This window comes from Anguilla anguilla, chromosome 10 (genome assembly GCF_013347855.1).
Source record: "Anguilla anguilla isolate fAngAng1 chromosome 10, fAngAng1.pri, whole genome shotgun sequence".
In the NCBI taxonomy this organism is placed as follows: Eukaryota; Metazoa; Chordata; class Actinopteri; order Anguilliformes; family Anguillidae; genus Anguilla; species Anguilla anguilla.
Window position 1 is genome coordinate 86,511 of NC_049210.1, and position 23,654 is coordinate 110,164.

Genomic DNA, 23,654 nt, shown 5'->3' on the forward strand with positions numbered 1-23,654 from the left:
GTAGCATTGCATCATTGTTGTCAATTGTCACTGACAGCTGGCAGATGTGTTGCTAGGCTACCATTTGTAAACTTCTGGGCTGGCAGTGGGCCAGTGCCCAATCGGAACATCACAAATCTGAAAACAGGCCAGCCTGAGCACAGCCTGCCTTTGGGCCCGGTTGGGTTCGGTCAGGATGCCCATTTTAATGCTTCTCATTTGCATAATATTCATCATAGATCAGATCTGAACTATGGCCCATTTTCTGCCTAATGTTGTACTGCAAAGCAGTGGGGCAGTGCCTCTGTAAAAAGCACTATACAAATAAAATGGCTTTGAACTGAAGGTGGAGGTGTGTAGTGAGCATAACCTAAAGGTTACAGGTTCAGTTCCCATATGGGATACTGCCATTGTACCCTTGAAGAAGGTACTTAACCTAAATTGGTTTCGTATATATTCCGCTAAATGCAAAAGCTGTGTCGCTCGAGATAGGGGTGTCTGCTAAATGCCAGTAATGTAATGTCATGCACTACACAGTCTCTATGACATCTAGCAGTAACAGTAGCTTATATGGTCAGTAAGTCACTTTTCATAAGTAATTATTAAATAGCACAGGATAGCACAGATTGCATGATGTATATTTATGTAATTTTGTTTTCTAGTTGTGTCCTGCTAGACAGCCAATCACACAGCTTGCTCCAGTTGGAGAGCCAATAACAAACCAGGTGTGTATTCAAATGATTTGCAGGACCTGTGAACATAAGTGGTGATAGTGGACCTCAGTGAGTGGAGTGGTGATAGTGGACCTCAGTGAGTGGAATGGTGATAGTGGACCTGTGGACCACAGTGAGTGGAGTGGTGATAGTGGACCTCAGTGAGTGGAGTGGTGATAGTGGACCTCAGTGAGTGGAGTGGTGATAGTGGACCTCAGTGAGTGGAGTGGTGATAGTGGACCTGTGGACCACAGTGAGTGGAGTGGTGATAGTGGACCTCAGTGAGTGGAGTGGTGATAGTGGACCTCAGTGAGTGGAGTGGTGATAGTGGACCCGTGGACCTCAGTGAGTGGAGTGGTGATAGTGGAGTTTCTCCAGCTGCTGTTGGGGGCCAGGTTTAGGGACGCAGACGGGCTGTGTGCTGTGGAAACAGCAGAAAAGCAGCCCCGTGTGGTGCCCAGCAGGGGGGCGCTCCATTGTCCCAGACATGAGTGTCACTAATCCCATGAGGAATCTCAGACTTTCCCTCCTGCACAGTGACTCACGGCACAGTCAGAAACCCAGCGGAACGGGCTAAAGCCTGACGCTACAGCGAACCTGGATTCAACAAAACAGAATGGCCGCCTCACACTGTTGCACAGGTTTGCACTTTTATTCTTCGCTAATTCAGCCAAGACCCCCCCCCCCCCAGCCTTTAATGGGAAACTCCCAGCAAACACACCTAGACCCCCATGGCCATTAAACAGCTTCCCCCCAAAACCTCTGCCGTGCTTCAGAATTTTACTGGAATTTCCTGCTGAATGTAAACCAGCCACATTTTGACTGAACAGCACACCTCCTTTCACAGCCACACTTGGAGAAGCAGAAATAAAACAGAACCAAACCGAGGCCAGATGTGACTGTCCGTCAGGGGCAGAATTACTGACAGCCTGATGTAAATATGGGGAAAAGGCCATATAAAAGGACATGAAGGCATCTATCCTGAATATTTGTTTAAATAAAATCAGTTAAATCCATTATAAGATTATAATTCATCCAGTGTTAAGGAGCATATGCCCTTTCATCACTTCCGGGATCACTTGGTATAGAAAAGGAAACAACACGCTTACAAAATCACCTAACCCATCACCACCAGGAAAGACAAATGAACTGAATGAACTGTCAAATCAAAAGACAGATGGTCTTTGGTGTACAGAAATCAGCTGATGGGATCGCAGAAATGCATGAACACTTAGACACCGTAATGGAAATAATCAAAAAGGATCACAGCTCAAGAACTGCACAGTTTAGCTGCATCTTTCAGTCAGTTTTAATGTCGACCATAAAACTGCTTCTCCTTCCCAACAGCTTTGTCTCCACACCAGCTCGTTCTCTGGAAGGGTTGCATGAGGAAAAGGGATGCATACAAGGAAAAGCACCTCGTCCCCACATCACATCACGAGGCTGGACCTCTGATGCTCTGGTGCAGGGGACCTACTGAACTCCACCAGGCATGTGGACAACAGCCAGGTGGCCTGACAGGAGGCTTGCGATTGGACAATGACAACGCCAAGCACACCTCAAAAAAATCAAAGTGGAAATGGTTCTGTGAAAACAAAATCGGGGTTTTACAATCAGTCTCTGGACCTAAACCCTGTGGAAAACCTGAGGCCTGAAGGGAAGAGGACAGCCCACCAGGGCAAACCCAAGCATATCAGAGGTCTGGGGACGTTCTGTATGGAGAACACCATCCCTACAAATGCATTCTCCACTCAAACATTGTAGGAAAATGCTCAGTGCCGTTACTGAAAATACCAGACGAGTGTGTTTGGGGTTCAGAAGCGCTGGGAATATCTGGGAAGGGGGGTACGCATCAGGGAGCCCGGGAGGTTTCTTGGGGTCAGGCAGCGGAGCTTCAATTAGACAGGGTAAGGAGAGTGGACACTAAAGAGAACTGACACAAGGGCACCCTGAACCCCACACCCTGTAAGGACAAGAGCACTAGAGACAATCCTGTGCACACACAGGGTGGGGGTGGCTCCCCTGTGGCAGAGAGCAGCACAGTTCCGTAAGCACATCGTTTCCAAGCCAAGTGCAAGTAAACAATTATTTGGCTCACTTGGACCTTCTGCTCCAAACGTAATTACAACCCTAGAAAGTAAACTAGACCCACCCTGTAATCAGACAAATTTGGAGGGGGGGGGGGGGGGGGGGGAGGTAAACAAAGGGTCTTTGGAGTAGTTTAACCCTTTTCATGACACCTCATTCTAACGTGCCGTTAATATAGTCATATACGTGCACACTTTACATAGCACGGTAGACATGGCCCTCTTCAAGGACCAGGGCAAATCAGCAGGAATAATGGAATATTTAGGAGATTTAGCAGAAACCCATTCTGCAGACGCTAGAATATTAATAACAGGCTAATTTCCCCTCAACCCAATGCCATACAGCACATTACACACAAAAGCAGTTCACCGTCTCAGCCTGCTGCAGTGCTGTGGACGTGTCCATCCGCCTGCAGTTCCACAGTTTGCTCATATTATTAGGCATTACTCTCTGGTTCTCTGAGTGAACTGAAATGATTTTGGATGAAGTGAAAGAGAAATGAGAGGTTCTGGAAAGTCACCAGCTCTCTGGTGGTCTCAGCTGGGTCAATCCATGAGGAGTCGGCATAAGAACTTTATAACAGCAAACAAGTAACAAACCACCAAACAGGTAGCACCTACAGCACTTGGGTAAGAATGCCTAGGAATGATACAACAGCCTTCACCCTCACCAGCAACACCCAGCTATGCACAAACCTAGAACAACACCCAGCTGCACACAAACCTACAGCTACACCCAGCTACGCACAAACCTACAACAACACCCAGCTACGCACAAATCTACAGCTACACCCAGCTACGCACAAACCTACAGCAACACCCAGCTACGCACAAACCTACAGCTACACCCAGCTACGCACAAACCTACAACAACACCCAGCTACACACAAACGAACAGCAACACCCAGCTACGCACAAACCTACAGCAAACACCCAGCTACACACAAACGAACAGCAAACACCCAGCTACACACAAACAAACAGCAACACCCAGCTATGCATGAACCTAGAACAACACCCAGCTACGCACAAACGTAGAGCAACACCCAGCTACGCACAAACCTACAGCGACACCCAGCTACGCACAAATCTAGAGCAACACCCAGCTGCACACAAACCTACAGCAAACACCCAGCTGCGCAAGCTCCACACGTGACCTAAGAACAGAGCCCGGGATGGACACATCTGTAATCTTAATGTATGTAGAGTGAGAAAAGATTTCTGGGTTAATAAAATCATTTATTCAAACATTTGTAACATGACAATTTAAAAAAAATCACTATTTACAGAACACAAACAGATTAAAAATGGGAAAAAAAACAACCCCACACAAACACAAAAATAAAAACACAAAAATAAACAGACAAACTTTCCAGAACAAAGACCTGAAAGAAAGGAGAAACAAATATTACATTAGACCACCAACACCAGAGCAATGAACACATAACACCATGTGAAGCGGATGTTTTCTGCAGGGTTAGGTGCACTAAAGCTGCAGCTCAGTGGAGCGTGTGCAGTGACTGCAGCAGTGTTCAGGAACACTAAAGCTGCAGTAAGAGCTGCATTTTGCTGCTGTGATTCACTCCAGCAGACACTGCAGGGCTGAGCTGAAATAAACTCTGGCCTGGCTGCGGGCGGGCATAGCCTGCGACGGTGCCTCACCTTCAGGACAGCAGGGTGACCAGTGCATCCAGAAACTTGCTCCTGTCCTCCATCTTCAGCTCAATAACTGGAGCGGGACAAGAAGCAGGGAAACAAGCTTTAGCTCAGGCTGACACTAACCCTAACCCTAACCCTGAACCCAAACCTAACCCAACCCTAAACCCTAACCCAACCCTGAACCCAACCCAACCCTGAACCCAACCCAATACCCTAACCCAACCCTGAACCCAACCCAACCCTAAACCCAAACCCTAACCCAACCCTGAACCCAAACCCTAACCCAAACCCATACCCATTCACACACAACACATGCTTTCTGGTAACCATTATTTCTGTTCATTTTATGAAACCGCATTTGTGAGTAATCAGATCAGAAGTTCAGACACCTCCTCTCAGGCAAGCTGGAAGTTCTGAGAGTAGGCTGCCATCTACTGGAGCCTTTTGGAATAAATAATTTGCTTGTTACAGAAAATATGGTTTCACACCACAGTGGTTCCCAACATGACTAAACTCACACCCCCCTACACTGGCCATGGGTCTGAATTTGTAGCCAATTTTAGGGAGAAACTAAAGCTCTACAGGGGCAAGGTCACAGACCCCCCTATGTCCCACAGTGGCCATCTTACATATAAAATGCACCACAGTACAACAGACAGTAATCAGAACAGTTATAATGACCTTGTAAAAACAGGTTACATTTATTTTAACGTCTAAAATATGCCATTTGTGAAATATGGAAGTGAACACAAGTACTTCAGTTAAAAGGTTATATATTTTTCCATTTAAGAACCTCCATGACTCCTCCAGCATTATAGTAATAAAACTGCAACTGAAGATGAAGGTAATCCGCTTACTCACTGGACATATCGAAGTTGTCGTGTAACGTCCTGGAGCTGGTGCTCTCTGCAGCCTTCTCAAACGCCCTGCCAAAAAAACTACAGAGCCAACTGCGTTACACAATGCCCTGCCTGTGCTCCTGTCAGAGCTCGCACTGAGCCTGTGCTCCTGTCAGAGCTCACACTGAGCCTGTGCTCCTGTCAGAGCTCACACTGAGCCTGTGCTCCTGTCAGAGCTCACACTGAGCCTGTGCTCCTGTTAGAGCTCACACTGAGCCTGTGCTCCTGTTCTGTACATTCTCTAGTGAGCTTTCCCACTGCAGCACCTCTCCCGTTTTCCCCACAGCAACAGTAACCAAGCTGTGAACAGAGAGAAACGGAGGGGTCTACAGTCATGGCTGACATACACAGCGACACCTTACTTCTTTTTGTCAGACGTCTCAGACTCTGGTGGAATCCCGAGCACTATGACTGTCCCCTTCTCCACGTCCAGAGGAGCGGCCATGACCAGTGGGAGTAGCCTGCAACGCTTGTTCCTAGTCTATGAAGAAAGGCAGGCCCATGTTTAGCTGGCAGACATTTGGAGACAGCATTATCCAGAAGGTATTTACATCTGTGTTTAGAGTGAAATGAACAAGCAGGCGTTGGGGGTAAAATGACGGCTGACACACACGATGGTGGAACTCACCGAGCGAACAAAGGCCTTCAGCAGGTACTTGCTGAGCAGCAGCAGAGCCATGGGCTTGGAGAACAGCCTCACATCTGGGGTCCCCTGCAGTTGCAAACGGGCACGTTCACCCCCAGAGCAGACCCAAACCCCCTCACCTCACACTACGGGCCCAAACCCCTCACCTTACTCTACAGACCCAAACCCCCTCACCTCACACTACGGGCCCAAACCCCCTCACCTCACACTACGGACCCAAACCCCCTCACCTCACACTACGGACCCAAACCCCCTCACCTCACACTACGGACCCAAACCCCCTCACCTCACACTACGGGCCCAAACCTCCTCACCTCACACTACGGGCCCAAACCCCCTCACCTCACACTACGGGCCCAAACCCCTCACCTCACACTACGGGCCCAAACCCCCTCACCTCACACTACGGGCCCAAACCCCCTCACCTCACACTACGGGCCCAAACCCCTCACCTTACCCTACAAGCCCAAACCCCTCACCTTACCCTACAAGCCCAAACCCCTCACCTTATCCTACACTCAGGCCTGGATATTCCCCTGATATTCACTTCAGTGCAACAGCACAGGAAAGGCTTCCACAGGGCAAGGGAACCACATAATTAGATTACTTATCAGGCATTAACAGCACAGCCATATGCTGGAGGTCCTCAGTATTCTACCATTCAGGATCAAAATCACCACAGACAGGCTCACCTCCATCAGGTAGCAGTACAGGAAAGGTCCCTGGGAAAGGATGAGGTTGGTACAGATGCAGCTGGCCACAGTCTGCTGGATAGCCATCAGCTTCTTCTTGGCTAAATCGATGCCCCGGTGCAGGCGATCTATATTACTCCTACAGGAAGCAGAGTCACAAAATCTAAAACAGCCACAAGACACGCCCACAACCCTCAAACCAACAAACCACACCCATACCAACCACAGCTCAAACCAACAAACCATCCTTACCAACCACCGCTCAAACCAACAGACCTCACCCATACCAACCACCACTCAAACCAACAAACCACACCCATACCAACCACAGCTCAAACCAACAAACCATCCTTACCAACCACCGCTCAAACCAACAAACCATCCTTACCAACCACCGCTCAAACCAACAGACCTCACCCATACCAACCACCACTCAAACCAACAAACCACACCGATACCAACTACCACTCAAACCAACAAACCATCCTTACCAACCACCACTCAAACCAACAGACCTCACCCATACCAACCACCGCTCAGACCAACAAACCATCCTTACCAACCACAGCTCAAACCAACAAACCATCCTGACCAACCACCATTCAAACCAACAAACCCCACCCATACCAACCACCGCTCAAACCAACAAACCCCACCCATACCAAAAACCTTGTTGATCGACTGACCCACACTCTCATTACATTACATTACACTCAGAGCCACATCCCCAGCGCTGTACCTGGAGAGGCAGTCCAGAGCCTTGATAAAGTTGTCGCTGCCGCTCTCATCCTTCTCTACGTTCTCCAGCAGGGCGGCAGCACCATGCACCACATCACTGGCCAGGAACTTGTTCTTGAAGCCGAAATGGACTCCGAATGTCTGGATGCGGATATCTCTCATTCTGTTGGCACAGGTGAGATTTACCTGCGATGACACTGACAGAGTGCTGCGTGAGGCAGTCTGGGTAAGCCCTGCTCTTACCCGTATTTACTGGAAGATTCTTCTATGACCTCCCGCAAGTTCTCTTTGATGGACATGTCCATGGAGCTGAACTTCTGCCTGACCTGCTTAAGGGGAAGGCTGGAAAAGGAAATGCACGGTTATCCTCATTCAGCTGCTCAAATATGGCTTCTAAGATCAAATTGCTTTAGACACTAAGAACCAAAGAGCATGCTACTTTTAGTGCATTCACTGTAACCAGCTGGAAAGCATTAATCACAATGATGTACATATGTGGAGTGTTAGGTTGCTAAGAGGAATGACGCACCCCATGTCAGCAAGGAACTCCTGCAGCTTCTTCTGGCCATGCATAGACCAGAGTTTGAAGCAGGAGGAGGTGTAGCAGGAGTTGCAAATGCTCTCGTACAGAGACCAGTGCTGATAGAGGGCTAAACGCAGACTGCACAGGGAGTTAAGGTCAGGCCTGTAGGATACTCATACACAGCCTGGACCAGGCCTGTAGGATACTCATACACAGCCTGGACCAGGCCTGTAGGATACTCATACACAGCCTGGACCAGGCCTGTAGGATACTCATGCACAGCCTGGACCAGGCCTGTAGGATACTCATGCACAGCCTGGACCAGGACCATAGGATACTCATACACAGCCTGGACCAGGACCATAGGATACTCATACACAGCCTGGACCAGGACCATAGGATACTCATACACAGCCTGGACCAGGCCTGGAAGGATACTCGTACTCAAAGGAGATCCTCATGCAGTCGATGGACAGGGAGTTCTCCTCATCTTCATTGTGGTGGTTGTGTCGCGAGACGTGACGCTGCAGTTTGGCTACATCAGTTACATACTTCATACTGCAGGACAGAGAACCATCGCAACCAATCAGGTGTTATTCAGAAGTTAGAAAAAGAACCAGAAAAAAATTGTTATAGTGCATGGAAGGCAGCCAGACCGTGCAGTCAAGATGGAGAACACACACACATTTCAATCTAGTTTCTTTTCGGTGCTTAGATAGTTGGTAACAGCCTGTAACACGCTGGTAAAAATGACTTCCCGTCTAATTGCTGAACATGTAAAATGCACTTTTTGGAACATTGCCAGGATTCAAAGTAATTAACCCACTACTGACAGTTAGCCTGAGGAGTGTATAAATGGGAGATTCTTACTGAGTGATTTTATCATGCACCCACTGATCCACCAGCCCAATAATGGCCCACCTGTAAGAGGAAAAGTACAATTAAAGAATACAGAAGCACAGTTCATTAAATCCAGTACATTCACTTTAATGGAGCTCCAATGCATTGCCCTCAACACGCGCAGTACTGGCTTACTTCCAGGGGCTTCACAAGCTTAGCCTTACAGAAGGGGTGCTGGTCTGTATAGTTAACTTTGCATGTCTATCATTACATCTCACCACAGCTCATTCTATCCAAAGGCTAAAAACACTGGTTCCAGATTCTGGTCACACTGTGTTCCTGAATAATGATGACTTACAATATGAATAAAAATGAGAATGAGAATCACAGATTCTCACTTACCACAGCATATCTTTGGTATCCTTAGTCATGACCCATGCAAGCTCAAATAACACCATGGCAGACTAGAAAATACAGGAAGTTTTCAGAGAAAGATCTTTCCCCATCATATCCATTCATAATTAAGCCATTTAAAAGATACTTTCAGCCAAAGCAACTTACAAAAATGCATTTCACATGGTCATCCATCTCCATTTAAGTAAGCACAACAGAACGATTAAAGATCAAGCAATACTCACAGAAGTTCCGTGATACTCGTATTGTTCATATTCAAATAAGATCTCCCTCCTAAACGAAACAAAATTGCATCATCAGATCGTTACACAGCGAGTGAACACTCACGCGATTCAGTCAGACTGTTACACAGCGAGTGATTCAGTCAGACTGCTACACAGCGAGTGATTCAGTCAGACTGTTACGCAGCGAGTGATTCAGTCAGACTGCTACGCAGCGAGTGATTCAGTCAGACTGCTACGCAGCGAGTGATTCAGTCAGACTGCTACGCAGCGAGTGATTCAGTCAGACTGCTACGCAGCGAGTGATTCAGTCAGACTGCTACGCAGCGAGTGATTCAGTCAGACTGCTACGCAGCGAGTGATTCAGTCAGACTGCTACGCAGCGAGTGATTCAGTCAGACTGCTACGCAGCGAGTGATTCAGTCAGACTGCTACGCAGCGAGTGATTCAGTCAGACTGCTACGCAGCGAGTGATTCAGTCAGACTGTTACACAGCGAGTGATTCAGTCAGACTGCTACGCAGCGAGTGATTCAGTCAGACTGCTACGCAGCGAGTGATTCAGTCAGACTGTTACACAGCGAGTGATTCAGTCAGGCTGTTACACAGTGAGTGATTCAGTCAGGCTGTTACACAGTGAGTGATTCAATCACACCACAGTGAGTGATTCAGTCAGACTGTTACACGGCGAGTGATTCAATCACACCGCAGCGAGTGATTCAGTCAGACTGTTACACAGCGAGTGATTCAGTCAGGCTGTTACACAGCGAGTGATTCAATCACACCGCAGCGAGTGATTCAGTCAGACTGTTACGCAGCGAATGATTCAGTCAGGCTGTTACACAGCAAGTGATTCAGTCAGGCTGTTACACGGCGAGTGATTCAGTCAAACTGTTACACAGCGAGTGATTCAGTCAGGCTGTTACACGGCGAGTGATTCAGTCAGACTGTTACCCAGCGAGTGATTCAGTCAGACTGTTACCCAGCGAGTGATTCAATCACACCGCAGCGAGTGATTCAGTCAGACTGTTACCCAGCGAGTGATTCAGTCAGACTGTTACCCAGCGAGTGATTCAGTCAGACTGTTACCCAGCGAGTGATTCAGTCAGACTGTTACACAGCGAGTGATTCAGTCAGACTGTTACCCAGCGAGTGATTCAGTCAGATTCTTACCCAGCGAGTGATTCAGTCAGATTCTTATGCAGCGGGCGATTCAGTCAGACTGTTATGCAGTGAGCCGCTTACCTCCGGGCTTCCCAACTGCGTCGCTCCCTCTGCCGCTCAATCCTCCTCTCCAAAGCGCCCTACGGCAGACGAACACGACCATTTAACCACACAGCGCATTCAACAGCACCGCACAGCGCGTTCAACAGCACAGGGTGTACAACAGCACAGCGCATTCAACAGAACCACACAGCGCGTTCAACCGCACAGGGTGTACAACAGCACAGCGCATTCAACAGCACAGGGTGTACAACAGCACAGCGAGTTCAACAGAACCACACAGCGCGTTCAACCGCACAGTGCATTCAACCGGACCGCACAGCGCGTTCAACAGCACCGCACAGCGCGTTCAACAGCACAGCGCATTCACTGACCTGAGCTTAAAAGCAATGAAAACCCTTGAAATTTAATTTATTCAGCTTGAAATTTGATGACCTTCCCTGGAGTGACCCAACCAGTTTTTTTTATAAAAGCGGTACACAATCAGGGTACAAAGATGGTCTCAAGTCTTTTTTACCCTGCAGTTATGAAATCAGAAGTCATAATCAAAGTTAAGTGGCACAACATCAATTACAGCAAAAAACAAACAAAAAAACTATTATGATGTGTTCCGTAGGGTTAGGGTCACTTCTGTAGTAAAACAAGTGGTAAAGACTGACAACATACAGCCTTTCTGGACTGGGAAGTTGGAAAACTGTTATTCATCAAATAATTGATGGGAGCCTGGTTGAAAAATATTGATTTAGAGCTTAAAATTCAATTCAATTCAAGACATAATATGAAGACAACAGGATGGCTTAAACACAGCAGTGCCGCCCCGTCGCAAACCTGCGCCCACCTCATCAAAACGCCTCCTTTTCCCAGAAGGCTCTGAGCCACCATCGCTCTCATTTCCAGAATCTTCCCCTTCCTCCTCTTCCTCCTCGTCTCTGAAGATATCATCATAGGCAGGGACACCTAGGTCGTCATCTTGCTTGATGAGCAACTTAATCTGTGTAGAAGGGTCGGCAGTTTCAATGAAGTGATTAAACTTGTGCTGCTTACGGTCCCACAACCCATAAACTTCCTCGGTGCATTGCTGCCTCTTCTACCTGTGTGTCATTATACACGTTCACCACGTCCACCGGCCGATGCGTGTCGCAGATGAAGAAAACAGAGTCATCGTCAGGCTGCAGCGTCTCCAGCAGGTCAACATTCGCTCCGCAGTTGATCAACAGGAAATAGCTGAACTGTAATGAAGCAGGAATGTGATATCACAGCGCCACAGAACACGCGCTCAATCAGGTCATAGGTAAACGAATGGAAATAAGACCAGAAATAAATAAGCAGCTAACTGTGCAAGCTACTGCAAGACACCGCAGCGGAAGAGACGCGGTAGGACAGTAGGCTACATTAACTTTACCTGCTCCTTGTGCTCCAGGAACGCAGTTTCCAAGTCCTGCCAGCCTGTCACCGGCACCAGGGTGTACTGAACTTGGTCACAGTGGAATAAGGCCTGTGCAATGGAAATGTTATTTCCTATATCAGTTTTACTACTAGTGAGTTAAATAGAATAAAATATAAATAACGTTATGGCCAGTGTAAAAGAAGGACACCAATCTTACTTGCAATATTTTGCACGCACACAGAGCGTCGATATCTGACGATACCAAGAGCGCGACCCGCTATAAACAAGGAAAATTGTGGGGGAAAATATTAAACCTCACAAAACAAGCGGAGTACATTTGCCAACGTTTATTAATTACTGAACACAGCACTCACCTGGTTGACAACAACGTCATAAAATTCTTTCCGAATATCAGTCACAAACATGTCTGCTTATCTTCGTTCACTGTTTAAGCCTTTGGATACAAGTTAGTTTAAATTGATAACGACTCGGTACTCGTAATTTCTTTGTGTAAAATAAACGCCAAACGAAGAATAAAAACGCTATAACATGTTACCACTTTACGTCCGCTGGTAGCTAGCTGGACACTTCTTGTTAAAACTCTGGCGCCAAATTTACTTATGTTCACATTGGCTTAAACTAAATAAAAATAACCAATGGGAAACCGCTTTGTCAATTATGTGACCTATTGTGGTACAAAGAAGGTATTAATCTATCCAATTGAATACATTTCTGTAGTGCATGGTCGACCAAAAACAAACGTTTAAACCAATCGTGTGAAACTCTGAGCAAAAATTTGGAGGGGGATTTTGTGCTTGTCTGTTATGATTGGCTATGCCTAGTTTGTTATGTCTTTGTCGTCATTTCCTTGCGTCTCGGACAGCTTCCTGCAAACTGCAGAGCGCAGGCGCTCCGTAAGGTGGCAGTATCTTTAGCTTCGCATTCCTGACAGTGTGATAGAGCTGGTTTCAGGAGGGACGGAGGATCTGACTACCACAGTTACTCGTTAATTACATTGTTCATTACACGTAATTAACTTTTCAACATGGTATGTGCTTAATTATAGAATTATTATACCGGTGTACAAAGTTTAACAGGTATAGTTTGTATTGTCGCGAAGAACTAATAAAGAAAAAGATGCACTGTCACCGTTGACAAAAATGTATCGTTAGCTGGCTAGCTAACTTTGCATTACATAAAAATCAAGCGGTCATTTTGCAAGTTTGGTGAAGTGATAAATAGAAAACTAGGTGATCGAACCTGGACGGATTCTAGGCAGGATAGCTCGCTATCGATATTTTGTGCCATTGCTGATGTTAGTCTTAATCGATTGGGGTTGTTTAGCCAGCCTAGCTACAGTCCACCTACTCACCTAGCTCGGAAGCTAATTGAACGTACTAACATTTAACGTTCTAACATATTTTTACAAAAATGAAAAGAAATGTCTGTTTGCGAAAAGCCTGCTTGACACAACATGTGCCTAGCTGTCATTAGGTAGTTGAGAAGTTGCTTAATAGCGAACTTAATTCACGTTCGTGCTTTTGGATGCAATATGTTTTTATTGATAATGTTTTCTCTTAATTTGACAGTTCTCCTTCAACATGTTTGACCACCCAATTCCGCGGGCTTTCCAAAACCGTTTCTCCACGCAATACCGTTGCTACTCTGTGTCCATGCTGGCTGGACCCAATGACCGATCTGATGTGGAAAAGGGAGGAAAAAGTACTGCCTTTGTCTTACAGCTATTTGTACCGCGCAGAAACAATTGAGTTGACTATTGATTGTGATGTATGATATGAAATCAGTGCGCTATGTTATTGTTGCATGGTATTTTAGGGAATTTTGTTTTATATCTTGAATACAGTCCTTCTGCATGTAGTGCCAGCCACTGTGTTTGTGCAAGTAATACTCCTGCAGACATGATCTTTCTTCGTTTCAGTCATCATGCCCCCTTCTGCACTTGACCAGCTCAGTAAGTATACAGAGCTTGACATCTCAGGTTAACGTTTGCTTTCTAATATGGTTTTGAATTTATAATCACAAATGACATACGATCTGATCCTTTCTATTGCAGGCCGTCTTAACATCACATATCCAATGTTGTTCAAGCTGACCAATAAGAACTCAGATCGGATGACTCACTGCGGTGTGTTGGAGTTTGTTGCTGATGAAGGAATTTGCTACCTTCCTCACTGGGTGAGCGGCACAGTTTCACTGCAGATTTCTCAAGTGCATAAATTGTGTTTCACATTATCAACATGGTTTGTCACATCTCTGGTAGCTTTTTGAGGTTGCAAGCATTATTGTTGTTGAGCATAATTTTTTAATTCAAGTCCTTGAATTTGTTTGTGATATGATGACTTTTCATTATTTGTTGTATGATGGAAACATGTTATCCAGCATGTTATTCATCGCTTAATGTGGGAGCGATAAAGCCTTTCTTACGCCCCTGTGCATGTGCACATAGCCACACACTCACAGCCTGTACCTCAGCTTCAAGGTGCTTTCAGTCCGGTCTCTACCGGGAACCTGACAGACTGGTGTGGTGGAAGCATGGCTGCTCACGCAGTAGAACAGGACCTAGGAAGAGCATTGCAGCTATTGCAGTAAACGGGCACGATTTACTGCCGGCCACAGCTTGTGGATGCTATTTCTACACATTACCAACATATTTTTGTTGTGTACCTGTAACTATGATGGATGTGCACACTGCTGGTTCTTCTGTGTCACATTTTCCCCCACAGATGATGCAGAACCTGCTGCTGGAAGAGGGTGGACTGGTGCAGGTGGAAAGTGTTAACCTCATGGTGGCCACATACTCCAAATTCCAGCCCCAGAGTCCAGATTTCCTGGACATCACCAACCCCAAAGCAGTGTATCCTTTTCTCAGCTTCTTGAATGATATGAGCATTGAAACCATTAACTATTACCCCATGTCTAAAGCAGCTACCTCACTCAACACTAATGCCTAACACATCTAAAGCAGCTACCTCACTCCACACTAATGCCTAATACATCTAAAGCAGCTACCTCACTCAACACTAATGCCTAACACGTCTAAAGCAGCAACCTCACTCAACACTACATGTTACACATTTAGGCAGCTGGATTCTTACTGAAGCATAGCACAACAGGTTAAGCACAGAAATGGTGCCCCACTAGGGATTAACCCCAGATTACTGTGGACTACTGGATAGGTAGTTACTGAGCGTTAGTCTTTCCATTATACTAAGAATGTTTTAAAACCACCCACTGTTTGGTTGTAATTCAGCATTTGTTTCATTTATTTAGAATTACCAGTACGTACAAGTATGTGTGTTCATGCTTATGTAATTCTGATATGTCATTGTCTGAGTTTCTAGGGTGATGCTTGTTCTTCTGTTTGCTGCTTCAGTGTTATTCCATAACTTGTGCATCTGTAGATTGGAAAATGCATTAAGAAACTTTGCATGCCTGACCACTGGGGATGTTATTGCAATAAACTACAATGAAAAGGTATTGTTGCGTTGCGAGTGGAAGAAATGGGGAGGAGGTAGCACCCCAAAGATGGTATCATTGATGGGCAGATGGAGTACAATCCCTGGCCATGGAAATGGTTTTCTGAAATTCGCAAGGACCTTTCTTTAATCACGGTCATTGTACAGACCAGTTTTCATACTGTTCTGCAGTTCAGGAGTGGAGTGGTTTGGAAAATTGTTTTTCAGAGAACATAAGGCTTTTGTGCTGGTATCTGTGTGTCTCACACCCAAACCCCTAACCCATTCTCTGTTTAGATCTATGAACTGCGGGTTATGGAGACCAAGCCAGATAAGGCAGTATCCATCATTGAGTGTGATATGAATGTAAGTACACAGATTATGTCACTTACAAATAAAATATGTGTCAAATAGTCCTAACTATGGAGAAAGAGGAAGATTATTCTTTAGAAAACTAAATGTTTAAATGGAACTAAGCAGTGTGACCTCCTGCTTGCTGTGAAGTGAAATAGAATGAATGAAAATACATAAAGAGTTTAACAGAATGTTCTGTGGGTTAAACCTCGTTGGGTGTGTTTTTATGCAGGTGGATTTTGATGCACCGCTGGGTTATAAAGAGCCAGAACGCCGCTCCCAGCATCCTGAAGAGCCTTCAGTACGTCACTGCCATTCTGCCTGTGCCCGTCTGCCTGTCCCAGTCTGCCCGTGCCATTCTGCCCGTGCCATTCTGCCCATGCCATTCTGCCTGTGCCCGTCTGCCTGTGGCCGTCTGCCTGTGCCAGTCTGCCCGTGCCATTCTGCCTTTGCCCGTCTGCCTGTGCCAGTCTGCCCGTGCCATTCTGCCTGTGCCCGTCTGCCTGTGCCAGTCTGCCCGTGCCATTCTGCCTGTGCCCGTCTGCCTGTGGCCGTCTGCCTGTGCCATTCTGCCAGTACCAGTCTGCCTGTGCCATTCTGCCTGTGCCACTCTGCTAGTACCAGTCTGCCTGTGCCACTCTGCCAGTGCCAGTCTGCCTGTGCCAGTCTGCCTGTGCCATTCTGCCAGTACCAGTCTGCCTGTGCCATTCTGCCTGTGCCACTCCTCTAGTACCAGTCTGCCTGTGCCACTCTGCCAGTGCCAGTCTGCCTGTGCCAGTCTGCCCATGCCAGTCTGCCCATGCCATTCTGCCCGTACCAGTCTGCCTGTGCCCGTCTGCCTGTGCCAGTATGCCTGTGCCAGTCTGCCCGTGCCACTCCTCTAGTACCAGTCTGCCTGTGCCACTCTGCCAGTGCCAGTCTGCCTGTACCAGTCTGCCTGTGCCCGTCTGCCTGTGCCAGTCTGCCCATGCCAGTCTGCCCGTGCCATTCTGCCTGTGCCCGTCTGCCTGTGCCAGTCTGCTCGTGCCAGTCTGCCCATGCCAGTCTGCCCGTGCCAGTCTGCATGTGCCAGCCTGCCACATAATTCCATACAAAGATCGGTTAGTTGGATTTTTCATGAAGCATCTTTCTTCCTCATTCCCTCCACAGGAGGAAGAGGGTGACCCCAGCAGTTATGCCGAAATGGACCTTGGATTCCGTGTAAGTTAAAAATATGTTTGTCCCTGAAGTGCACAAGCACGACAAAGCATTACACATAGCCTATGATGATCTTACATGTGAAGAATTACTCTGTATAGCAGGTGTAATAATCAATGCAACTTACAACAATGTATTTCACATGGTAAGCAAACACCGTAGAGATGGATATGGGCAAGGTTACAATGAATTACGCGTCACCATCAAGGTGCTTTCTTCAAGACCTGCAAGATAAGAGGGAGAGAAGTAATGTTATGATTAAATAAATAGAATTACAAGACATTACAAGGGCTAAGACAAGTGACTGGCTTTTTTGGGAGGGGAAGGGAATTCTACTGATGTTATGGCGGGGGGCCCCTCCAGGACTGGAGTTACGCCTGCAGGCACAGCGCCCCCTCCAGGACTGGAGTTAACCCAGCAGGCACAGTGGCCCATGAGAACTGCAGTTAAACCTGCAGACACCGTGGTCCTCCTGGACTGGAGATGGAGCTGGTTTATAATAAGTGTATTATAGCTGAGCTCACAGTTAACTGAACTGGCATTATTGGTTTATTTTGCTTTCTCCTCAGGCATTCACTGGCTCGGGAAATCGTCTGGATGGCAAGAAGAAAGGCATTGAGCCCAGTCCCGCTCCCCTCGATCCCAGTGACATCAGAAGGTCTGGAGATCTTGAGCCCCAGATGTTTTTTTCTGTTCTCAGGGTTTTCGTGTGCCATTGAAAAAGTCAGAGATATACTGCCATCCAGGGGCGCAGATGGCGGGGGGGACGAGGGGGATACGTCCCCCCCAGTTTCGTGGGGACCCCTATTCGTCCCCCCGGATCGGGGTAGTTGTATAAGCTTAAAAGTTGAGATCTTTCTTTTGCTCACAGTTTGGTCCCCCCCCACTTCAAAAATCTCTCCTGCGCCCCTGCTGCCTTCCCTCATCCAGCTCTTTAGAATCATCAATGATTTCACACAAAGGGAAAGTCATCCATATGCTGTTTTTTACGGTTTCAGTGGGAACGCTGTGAAATGTCCTGAACCCAGCCTGTGCCCCTTTTTCCTCTGCAGGGGGATTCCCAACTATGAATACAAAATCGGGCGGATTTCCTTCATCAGGAATTCACGACCTCAGCCCAAGAAGACTGATGATGTATGCATGGCGGTGACGTAAAAATAATAATCTAGCAGAAGCCGAACCTGGAAGTTTGAACCAACAGCTGGAATATGACACAGGGCAAATATAGCTTAAGCTGCTAAATATTTAAATGTTTTTCCTGAAGCACATTCCTGTTTAGCACCTGCATGCTTGTTGGTTGCAATAGTCGGTAAATAAGGGGCACTTGTCTGTGCTTTGACTCTACTGACAGTAACTGACTGGTGTCTGTGAGCTTTGCAGGAGGACACCATGAGCCGTTTCATCGCTTTCTCTGGGGAGGGACAGTCTCTACGCAAGAAAGGAAGGAAACCGTAGAGAAGCTACGGACACAACTGTGCACAGGCTGACCAGAGACTGCAACTGCAATCGCTACATGGAATAACAAAGAAATTCCTCATGTAATCTCAGAACCCTAAAACAAAATACGTTTTCTTTCTCACCTAACGGATTAATTTTCATTTTCATTTTTTGTTAATACAACTCTATATCCTTCAGAACAGTGCAGTTCTTCTTTGAGAATATGACTGCATTTTTAAAGGTTAGCATTGGTCCGGTAAGTTTATTAAAATGTTTGAGAAAAGCTGTATCCTTGAAGGAAGTGGAGCAGCCTTGGGATTTAAAAAAATAATCTTTTTTTTTTTTGGTGTTATTTATCAAGTTTATATTCCAGATCACCAATTGCTGAAAACGAGGGGAAAATGTACTATTTGTATATGCACACAATACAATAAATGAGTGTTTTGAATAAAACTAGAGGAGTAAATCTGTGCTTTCATAGCCCTTGTTCTACTCATACAAAACAGATTATTCAGTGTGATTGTTGGGCCCAGATTCAGATAAGGATTCATCTAATGATTTTATTAAGTTTGAGTAACAAACTTAGCAAGTACTTACATAAATACATTTTCATGGCTTACATGAACCAGAAAATGTTTGAATTAATATATAGGGTCGACTTTCTTTTGTGAATTTCAGTTATTATTTTTCCATTATAATTATTGTATTCCACTTTTAAAGTAATACACAAGAAATACGTACAAGTCATCTACATGGATACATTCACAATAACAGTAAATTCTACATTTATGACGGTGATAGCCCCCGGACGTTTTGCTATAAAATATTTCCCAATTACCGTCGGTATTCTACCGTTCGTAGTACCAACGTATTCCGTGATTGGTAGACATCCTCATTGGCTACTAAAAGAAAACGGACGTCTGTCCTATATTGTCAGAAAATACAGAATGACAAGAGATTAGATTCAGTTCCCTTCGAAGGAAATAAAATCGCACTGTCTCTTTGCTGTTATCCCTTGTATGGAACAGTCTTATGAAGCTCCTTGTTCTCCCTGCTTTCACTCCGCAAATTAGCGCCAGAAGAACTACAACACATGGTTCAAGGAAGAGGTAGGACTTAACATGTTTTCTGAGTCGTTGATTGGCTAGTTCACGTTGTTCTATGGTCTTTGCTGTATGTTGTTCCTGTCGGAATGGCAGGCGTTAATGCTCACTGGAGGGTAAGATATGGTTTTTCCTTTAAAAACCACGATGATTAAGGCAGTCACAGTTACTTTCCGGAGTAAACGTCTATAGAGGAGTTAAGTTGAATGTAGCCCACTTTCTACATGGCTTCTTACCAGTTAAACATTTAATCATTGTGTTATAATTCACTTACTAGCATGCCAGCTATCTGTTTGATGTTGTGACATGTCACGGACGTGATCCACTCACTAAGTGTGTGTGGTTCGTTAGCTTAATGCTCACACATTTTGACAGTAACGTTAATCCCTTTCGAAGTTGAAGTTTGAACAGTGTATAATAATTCCCACTGCGTCGCACGGGCTGGCTAGTTATCCTGCTAGCTGTATATTGTTGACGTAGTCGGACAAAGGCGTTCCAGTATACCGAGAGTATACAGATTACTCTTGTCTGTTGTTACTCTTTACTCTTGTTTTAATTCGTATCTTTTGTCATTGCACCTCTTTCAGTGTTTTTCTCCTGTTAGCCTGCTGAGTTTTCCTGCTGGCTGTATGGTGATTTATCATTAAAAATGCGCTGTGTGGCCTCCCTACCTTATGGCATGGCCCCGACGAAACAAAGCTGTGATTGCAGAAACATTGCAGAACAATAGCAAAATGGTAGTGTCGGCTTTGAACCGTTTTTATTATGTGCTTATCACAACATTCAGATTGGGCCTGTGGTCATGCTGTTATGGTTATATACGTTTTTAAGCACCATACATGTTTCGCCAGTTTTCTTCAGGTGCAGATCCGGGTATGAAATAATCCTGACCTTGTCCCTTGCTGCCTTTATCTTTACTGAAGCACAGGACAGAGAGCTGATTTGCTTTCTTTTCGGAATGGTCAACAGTTCACCCACTAAATTATTTTTTAAATTGCTCCCCGTGCAGAAAATCATTTCTGTTGGTAGTACAGATAATTGGGTTTTTATATTTATTATCACAGGTGATTAAGGAGGTGTTTACCTTCAATATCCCGATGGGAGGGGCTCATTTATACATCTTATTTTCTAGATTTGATCAAAGCTTGTCTCTTAAAGTTTGTCCCTAAAGAAAAGCTTTATTTCCGTCCCGTAGCCTCCTCGGTCCTGTGAGGAGTACTGGAGTGAGTTCAGACACTGCAGAAGCCTGTGGAATCGCTTCCACCACTACTACACCTTCGGCTCCACCCCCAGCTGTCAGCAGTGGAAGGATGACTACTACGCCTGCTGTGACTGGGAGAAGAGCCCCAGTGCTGAGACTAAGGTGAGGACACACCTGCCCTGGTACTGCTCAGGTTGCTCACACTGAAACAGCCATCACAGCCTCTGCTCTCAGCTCAGGAGGGTTCAGATAAGCATGCGCTTCCCTCTGAAGCAGGTGATGTCACACCACGGTTTGTAAATTGGCCTTACACAGACATAAGTCAGAGGAAGACATTTCGCGTTCAGTTTGAAATTACTGGCACCCAATCAATCATTGGGGATCACTGGTGCCCAGTGAGCTGTGAGTTGTGTGTTGGCTTGTGTGACGGTGTGCCACAATAGACACTAGCGTGGTCTGGATTTGTTACCAGACTGTAGGCTCCTCCATGCGCTACAACAGTACCTTAAAAGGAGCCAAAATGAAAATGCCAGTGGGCTTGTGACCGCAAAGACTGTGTCGTACATTGAGCCTTTTGGACGGAGAATGTTTCAGTTGATGCACATTCCCATAACTGGTCCCTCTGCTACAGGCCCTGCTGCAGCAGAGCGAGAGAGCACGGGTGGCCAGGCAGAGGACGTTTGCTCCTGTGTGGAAACTCCGGCAGAAACCTCCGGCAGACTGGCACCTGCCTCTCCCCCAGGACACGCCCCAGGACTCATGAATCCTTGCGCACCTGAAGATCCTGTGTGCCCATCCACTTCATTTTTGTACAGTTTGTCAAGACAGCCAAAATGGCAAAGGACCATGGTGAATGTAACCCCCTTATTTAAATGTTCTTCCACTCGATGTACAACAATTTCTGCTTCTCAATTTCAGGGTAAAGTCCCCCAGAGTTCACATGTCTTGCATGTTAATGGTCACTTCAGACTGAGGTTACGGTCTCTGTAATTATTGTTGCAGGATATATGGCTCTTTATTTCACAAGACTCCTTGTGTACAGTGCGTTTTACATCATACAAAACAATAAATACAATTTAAACAGGCATCCTTAATTTACCCTTACTCTCAAATTTGAGACAGTCACATTTCTTTTTTTTACTGAATCAAAATGAACACCTTGAACAGTAAGGATGAGTATACGTTGTTAAGTTTTGGCTTGCACTGTTGAGCACCTTTGAAACCTTCCTACGCTATTGAGCCTTCTGCAAGCATTCATTTGCAGCTTCAACCACATGTTTCTGCAACCGCAAAGGTTTCTTCAAAGTGGGCTGAATATGTCTGGGAATGTAATGTAGGTCTCAATGCTGTTTGTGCTGTAAAAAAGGTCACATAAATGCAGAAGAGTGTCAGTGTTCCCTATTGGACGTGGACTTTGGTGATGTCATTGTATTTGCCTTCGGGTGGCTCATAGCTGTGTTTGGGGGGGGTGTAGCTCGGCCCTTGTTGATGGAGAGGCAGGAGTAATGGGTCTGGTTTGAGTGCAGCGCAGTACAGCTCCTCTGACTCCAGCTTCAGCTCCTCCAGGGCCTCCCTCTGGGCCTCCAAAGCCTGGGTGATGGCCTCCATTTCAGCCTCGTGTTGAGACTGCTTGTACCTGGACCACTCTTTCAGGAGCAGAGCCCTGCGCTCCCTCTCTTCAAACGGCAGCTGTGGTGGAGTACGAACCCTGAAATGCAAACCGATGACAAATCTGTAACTGATAGTCACAGAGTTAAGGACAGGTCTGTGTGATGAGTGAGACTGTGATATATACCTGGTCTGTGTGATGAGTGAGACTGTGATATATACCTGGTCTGTGTGATGAGTGAGTCTGTGATATATACCTGGTCTATGTGATGGGTGAGATTGTGATATACACCTGGTTTCATCGCGGTATCTGACTGGAGTGATGAAGTCATCGATAGGTATGAGCTCAGGGGGGACTTTCTCCAGTCTCTTGATCTTCTTCCTCAGGCGCTCTTTCCTTTGTTGCTCGCGCTTTGGGTCTACTTTTTTCTTCTTTGTGGGCTCTGCTCTGTTTATTTTCACATTACAACGAGGGTTAGAGTAGAAGCCAAAAAACATTTTTACATTTTAAATATTTACCGTGATTTCCTCCATAGAATGAACAGGTATGGCTAACTTTGGAACGTTGATTTACTATAGGAACACGACATTTCCACACAAACCTTAAAGGGGGAGACGTCTTAAGGGCCATGACTGAGGGAAACCAGTGGCTATATCTGAGATGAGCATCAAATCTTGTCAATGGGCTAAACAAAAACAAAAAAGCAGAGGTTACTGCAATCACGGCTGTCGATGTAACTGGCAGTCACAATGCACTCGGATGCACGAGTATCGTGCTCGCATGCGATCTACACAGACGTAATAACATCCCGTACATCTTTACAGTCAGTTACTGAGCTTCACCAAAAATAACCTAACAGCGATACATATTTACACTTGGCAAAACGTTCAATTCGTCAGAACTCACCATGTTGTACATTGTCTGGAGAGTAATTTAGTCACCGTGCGTGAAACAAGGGTGGACATGTTTCCAGGAATAACTAGCTAGCTCGTCGATATGTCAAGACTCAATTCAGCAGTGCATATGATATTAACTTTCAACGATGCGTATTAACAGAGCCACGAATTACAAGACCTTTTGTCCTCTTGATTCCATACACTCGCCACAAGTTAAACCCTTGTGCCACAGTCGACCTTATCCGACAGAAAACAACACGTGGCATGTTGAGTTCCACACGACTGAAGCAAAACTTCACGATAGCTGCCTAACTAGTGGTGGAATTTTAGTACGTGCCAAATCCGTATGCCACATTAATAA

General features: G+C 46.0%; 4 protein-coding genes across 5 annotated transcripts; 2 read left to right on the top strand and 2 right to left on the bottom strand.

The window, feature by feature from the left end:
* Positions 1 to 4,071: 4,071 nt before the first annotated feature.
* cdc45 (CDC45 cell division cycle 45 homolog (S. cerevisiae)) lies at positions 4,072 to 12,445 on the bottom strand. Its single transcript, XM_035436334.1, has 19 exons — positions 12,395 to 12,445; positions 12,238 to 12,297; positions 12,036 to 12,128; positions 11,725 to 11,862; positions 11,472 to 11,624; positions 10,655 to 10,713; positions 9,415 to 9,463; positions 9,179 to 9,240; positions 8,807 to 8,857; positions 8,375 to 8,494; positions 7,943 to 8,074; positions 7,657 to 7,755; positions 7,415 to 7,576; positions 6,676 to 6,814; positions 5,966 to 6,049; positions 5,700 to 5,818; positions 5,300 to 5,376; positions 4,442 to 4,508; positions 4,072 to 4,164 (listed from the first exon to the last, which is right to left on the bottom strand). Exons 1-18 carry the CDS (start codon positions 12,443 to 12,445, stop codon positions 4,444 to 4,446), a joined length of 1,713 nt encoding a protein of 570 aa, XP_035292225.1. The 3' UTR covers positions 4,072 to 4,164; positions 4,442 to 4,443.
* A 465-nt stretch (positions 12,446 to 12,910) lies between these two features.
* ufd1l (ubiquitin recognition factor in ER associated degradation 1) lies at positions 12,911 to 18,937 on the top strand. Of its 2 annotated transcripts, XM_035436336.1 has the most exons (12): positions 12,911 to 13,068; positions 13,610 to 13,742; positions 13,960 to 13,992; positions 14,095 to 14,216; positions 14,765 to 14,895; positions 15,443 to 15,515; positions 15,794 to 15,862; positions 16,083 to 16,151; positions 17,000 to 17,050; positions 17,617 to 17,705; positions 18,100 to 18,181; positions 18,428 to 18,937. In XM_035436336.1, the coding sequence occupies exons 1-12, from the start codon at positions 13,066 to 13,068 to the stop codon at positions 18,500 to 18,502; spliced, it is 930 nt and encodes a 309-aa protein (XP_035292227.1). In that variant the 5' UTR covers positions 12,911 to 13,065; the 3' UTR covers positions 18,503 to 18,937. The 2 variants fall into 2 exon arrangements, with proteins under 2 accessions (XP_035292227.1, XP_035292226.1); XM_035436335.1 differs by lacking the exons at positions 12,911 to 13,068; positions 13,610 to 13,742; positions 13,960 to 13,992; positions 14,095 to 14,216 and having other exon boundaries at positions 14,223 to 14,895.
* A 687-nt stretch (positions 18,938 to 19,624) lies between these two features.
* Positions 19,625 to 21,873, top strand: c10h22orf39 (chromosome 10 C22orf39 homolog). Its single transcript, XM_035436338.1, has 3 exons — positions 19,625 to 19,703; positions 20,783 to 20,950; positions 21,420 to 21,873. Exons 1-3 carry the CDS (start codon positions 19,677 to 19,679, stop codon positions 21,549 to 21,551), a joined length of 327 nt encoding a protein of 108 aa, XP_035292229.1. The 5' UTR covers positions 19,625 to 19,676; the 3' UTR covers positions 21,552 to 21,873.
* mrpl40 (mitochondrial ribosomal protein L40) lies at positions 21,779 to 23,556 on the bottom strand. Its single transcript, XM_035436337.1, has 4 exons — positions 23,304 to 23,556; positions 22,999 to 23,082; positions 22,689 to 22,844; positions 21,779 to 22,496 (listed from the first exon to the last, which is right to left on the bottom strand). The coding sequence occupies exons 1-4, from the start codon at positions 23,360 to 23,362 to the stop codon at positions 22,187 to 22,189; spliced, it is 609 nt and encodes a 202-aa protein (XP_035292228.1). The 5' UTR covers positions 23,363 to 23,556; the 3' UTR covers positions 21,779 to 22,186.
* Between the last annotated feature and the right edge of the window lie 98 nt (positions 23,557 to 23,654).

Excerpts from the sequence above, each read along its gene's own strand:
- cdc45 (XM_035436334.1), bottom strand. The coding sequence starts at position 12,445 with ATGTTTGTGACTGATATTCGGAAAGAATTTTATGACGTTGTTGTCAAC. Across the intron at positions 12,298-12,394 it reads ATGACGTTGTTGTCAACCAG|CGGGTCGCGCTCTTGGTATC; the intron begins GTGAGTGCTGTG and ends CCTTGTTTATAG. Across the intron at positions 12,129-12,237 it reads GTGCGTGCAAAATATTGCAA|GCCTTATTCCACTGTGACCA; the intron begins GTAAGATTGGTG and ends TCCATTGCACAG.
- ufd1l (XM_035436335.1), top strand. The coding sequence starts at position 14,399 with ATGATGGAAACATGTTATCCAGCATGTTATTCATCGCTTAATGTGGGA. Across the intron at positions 15,863-16,082 it reads TCATTGAGTGTGATATGAAT|GTGGATTTTGATGCACCGCT; the intron begins GTAAGTACACAG and ends GTTTTTATGCAG. Across the intron at positions 17,706-18,099 it reads GATCCCAGTGACATCAGAAG|GGGGATTCCCAACTATGAAT; the intron begins GTCTGGAGATCT and ends TTTCCTCTGCAG.
- c10h22orf39 (XM_035436338.1), top strand. The coding sequence starts at position 19,677 with ATGGCAGGCGTTAATGCTCACTGGAGG. Across the intron at positions 19,704-20,782 it reads GCGTTAATGCTCACTGGAGG|CCTCCTCGGTCCTGTGAGGA; the intron begins GTAAGATATGGT and ends TCCGTCCCGTAG. Across the intron at positions 20,951-21,419 it reads GCCCCAGTGCTGAGACTAAG|GCCCTGCTGCAGCAGAGCGA; the intron begins GTGAGGACACAC and ends CCTCTGCTACAG.
- mrpl40 (XM_035436337.1), bottom strand. The coding sequence starts at position 23,362 with ATGTCCACCCTTGTTTCACGCACGGTGACTAAATTACTCTCCAGACAA. Across the intron at positions 22,845-22,998 it reads AAGACGTCTCCCCCTTTAAG|AGCAGAGCCCACAAAGAAGA; the intron begins GTTTGTGTGGAA and ends GAAAATAAACAG. Across the intron at positions 22,497-22,688 it reads AGATACCGCGATGAAACCAG|GGTTCGTACTCCACCACAGC; the intron begins GTGTATATCACA and ends TTTGCATTTCAG.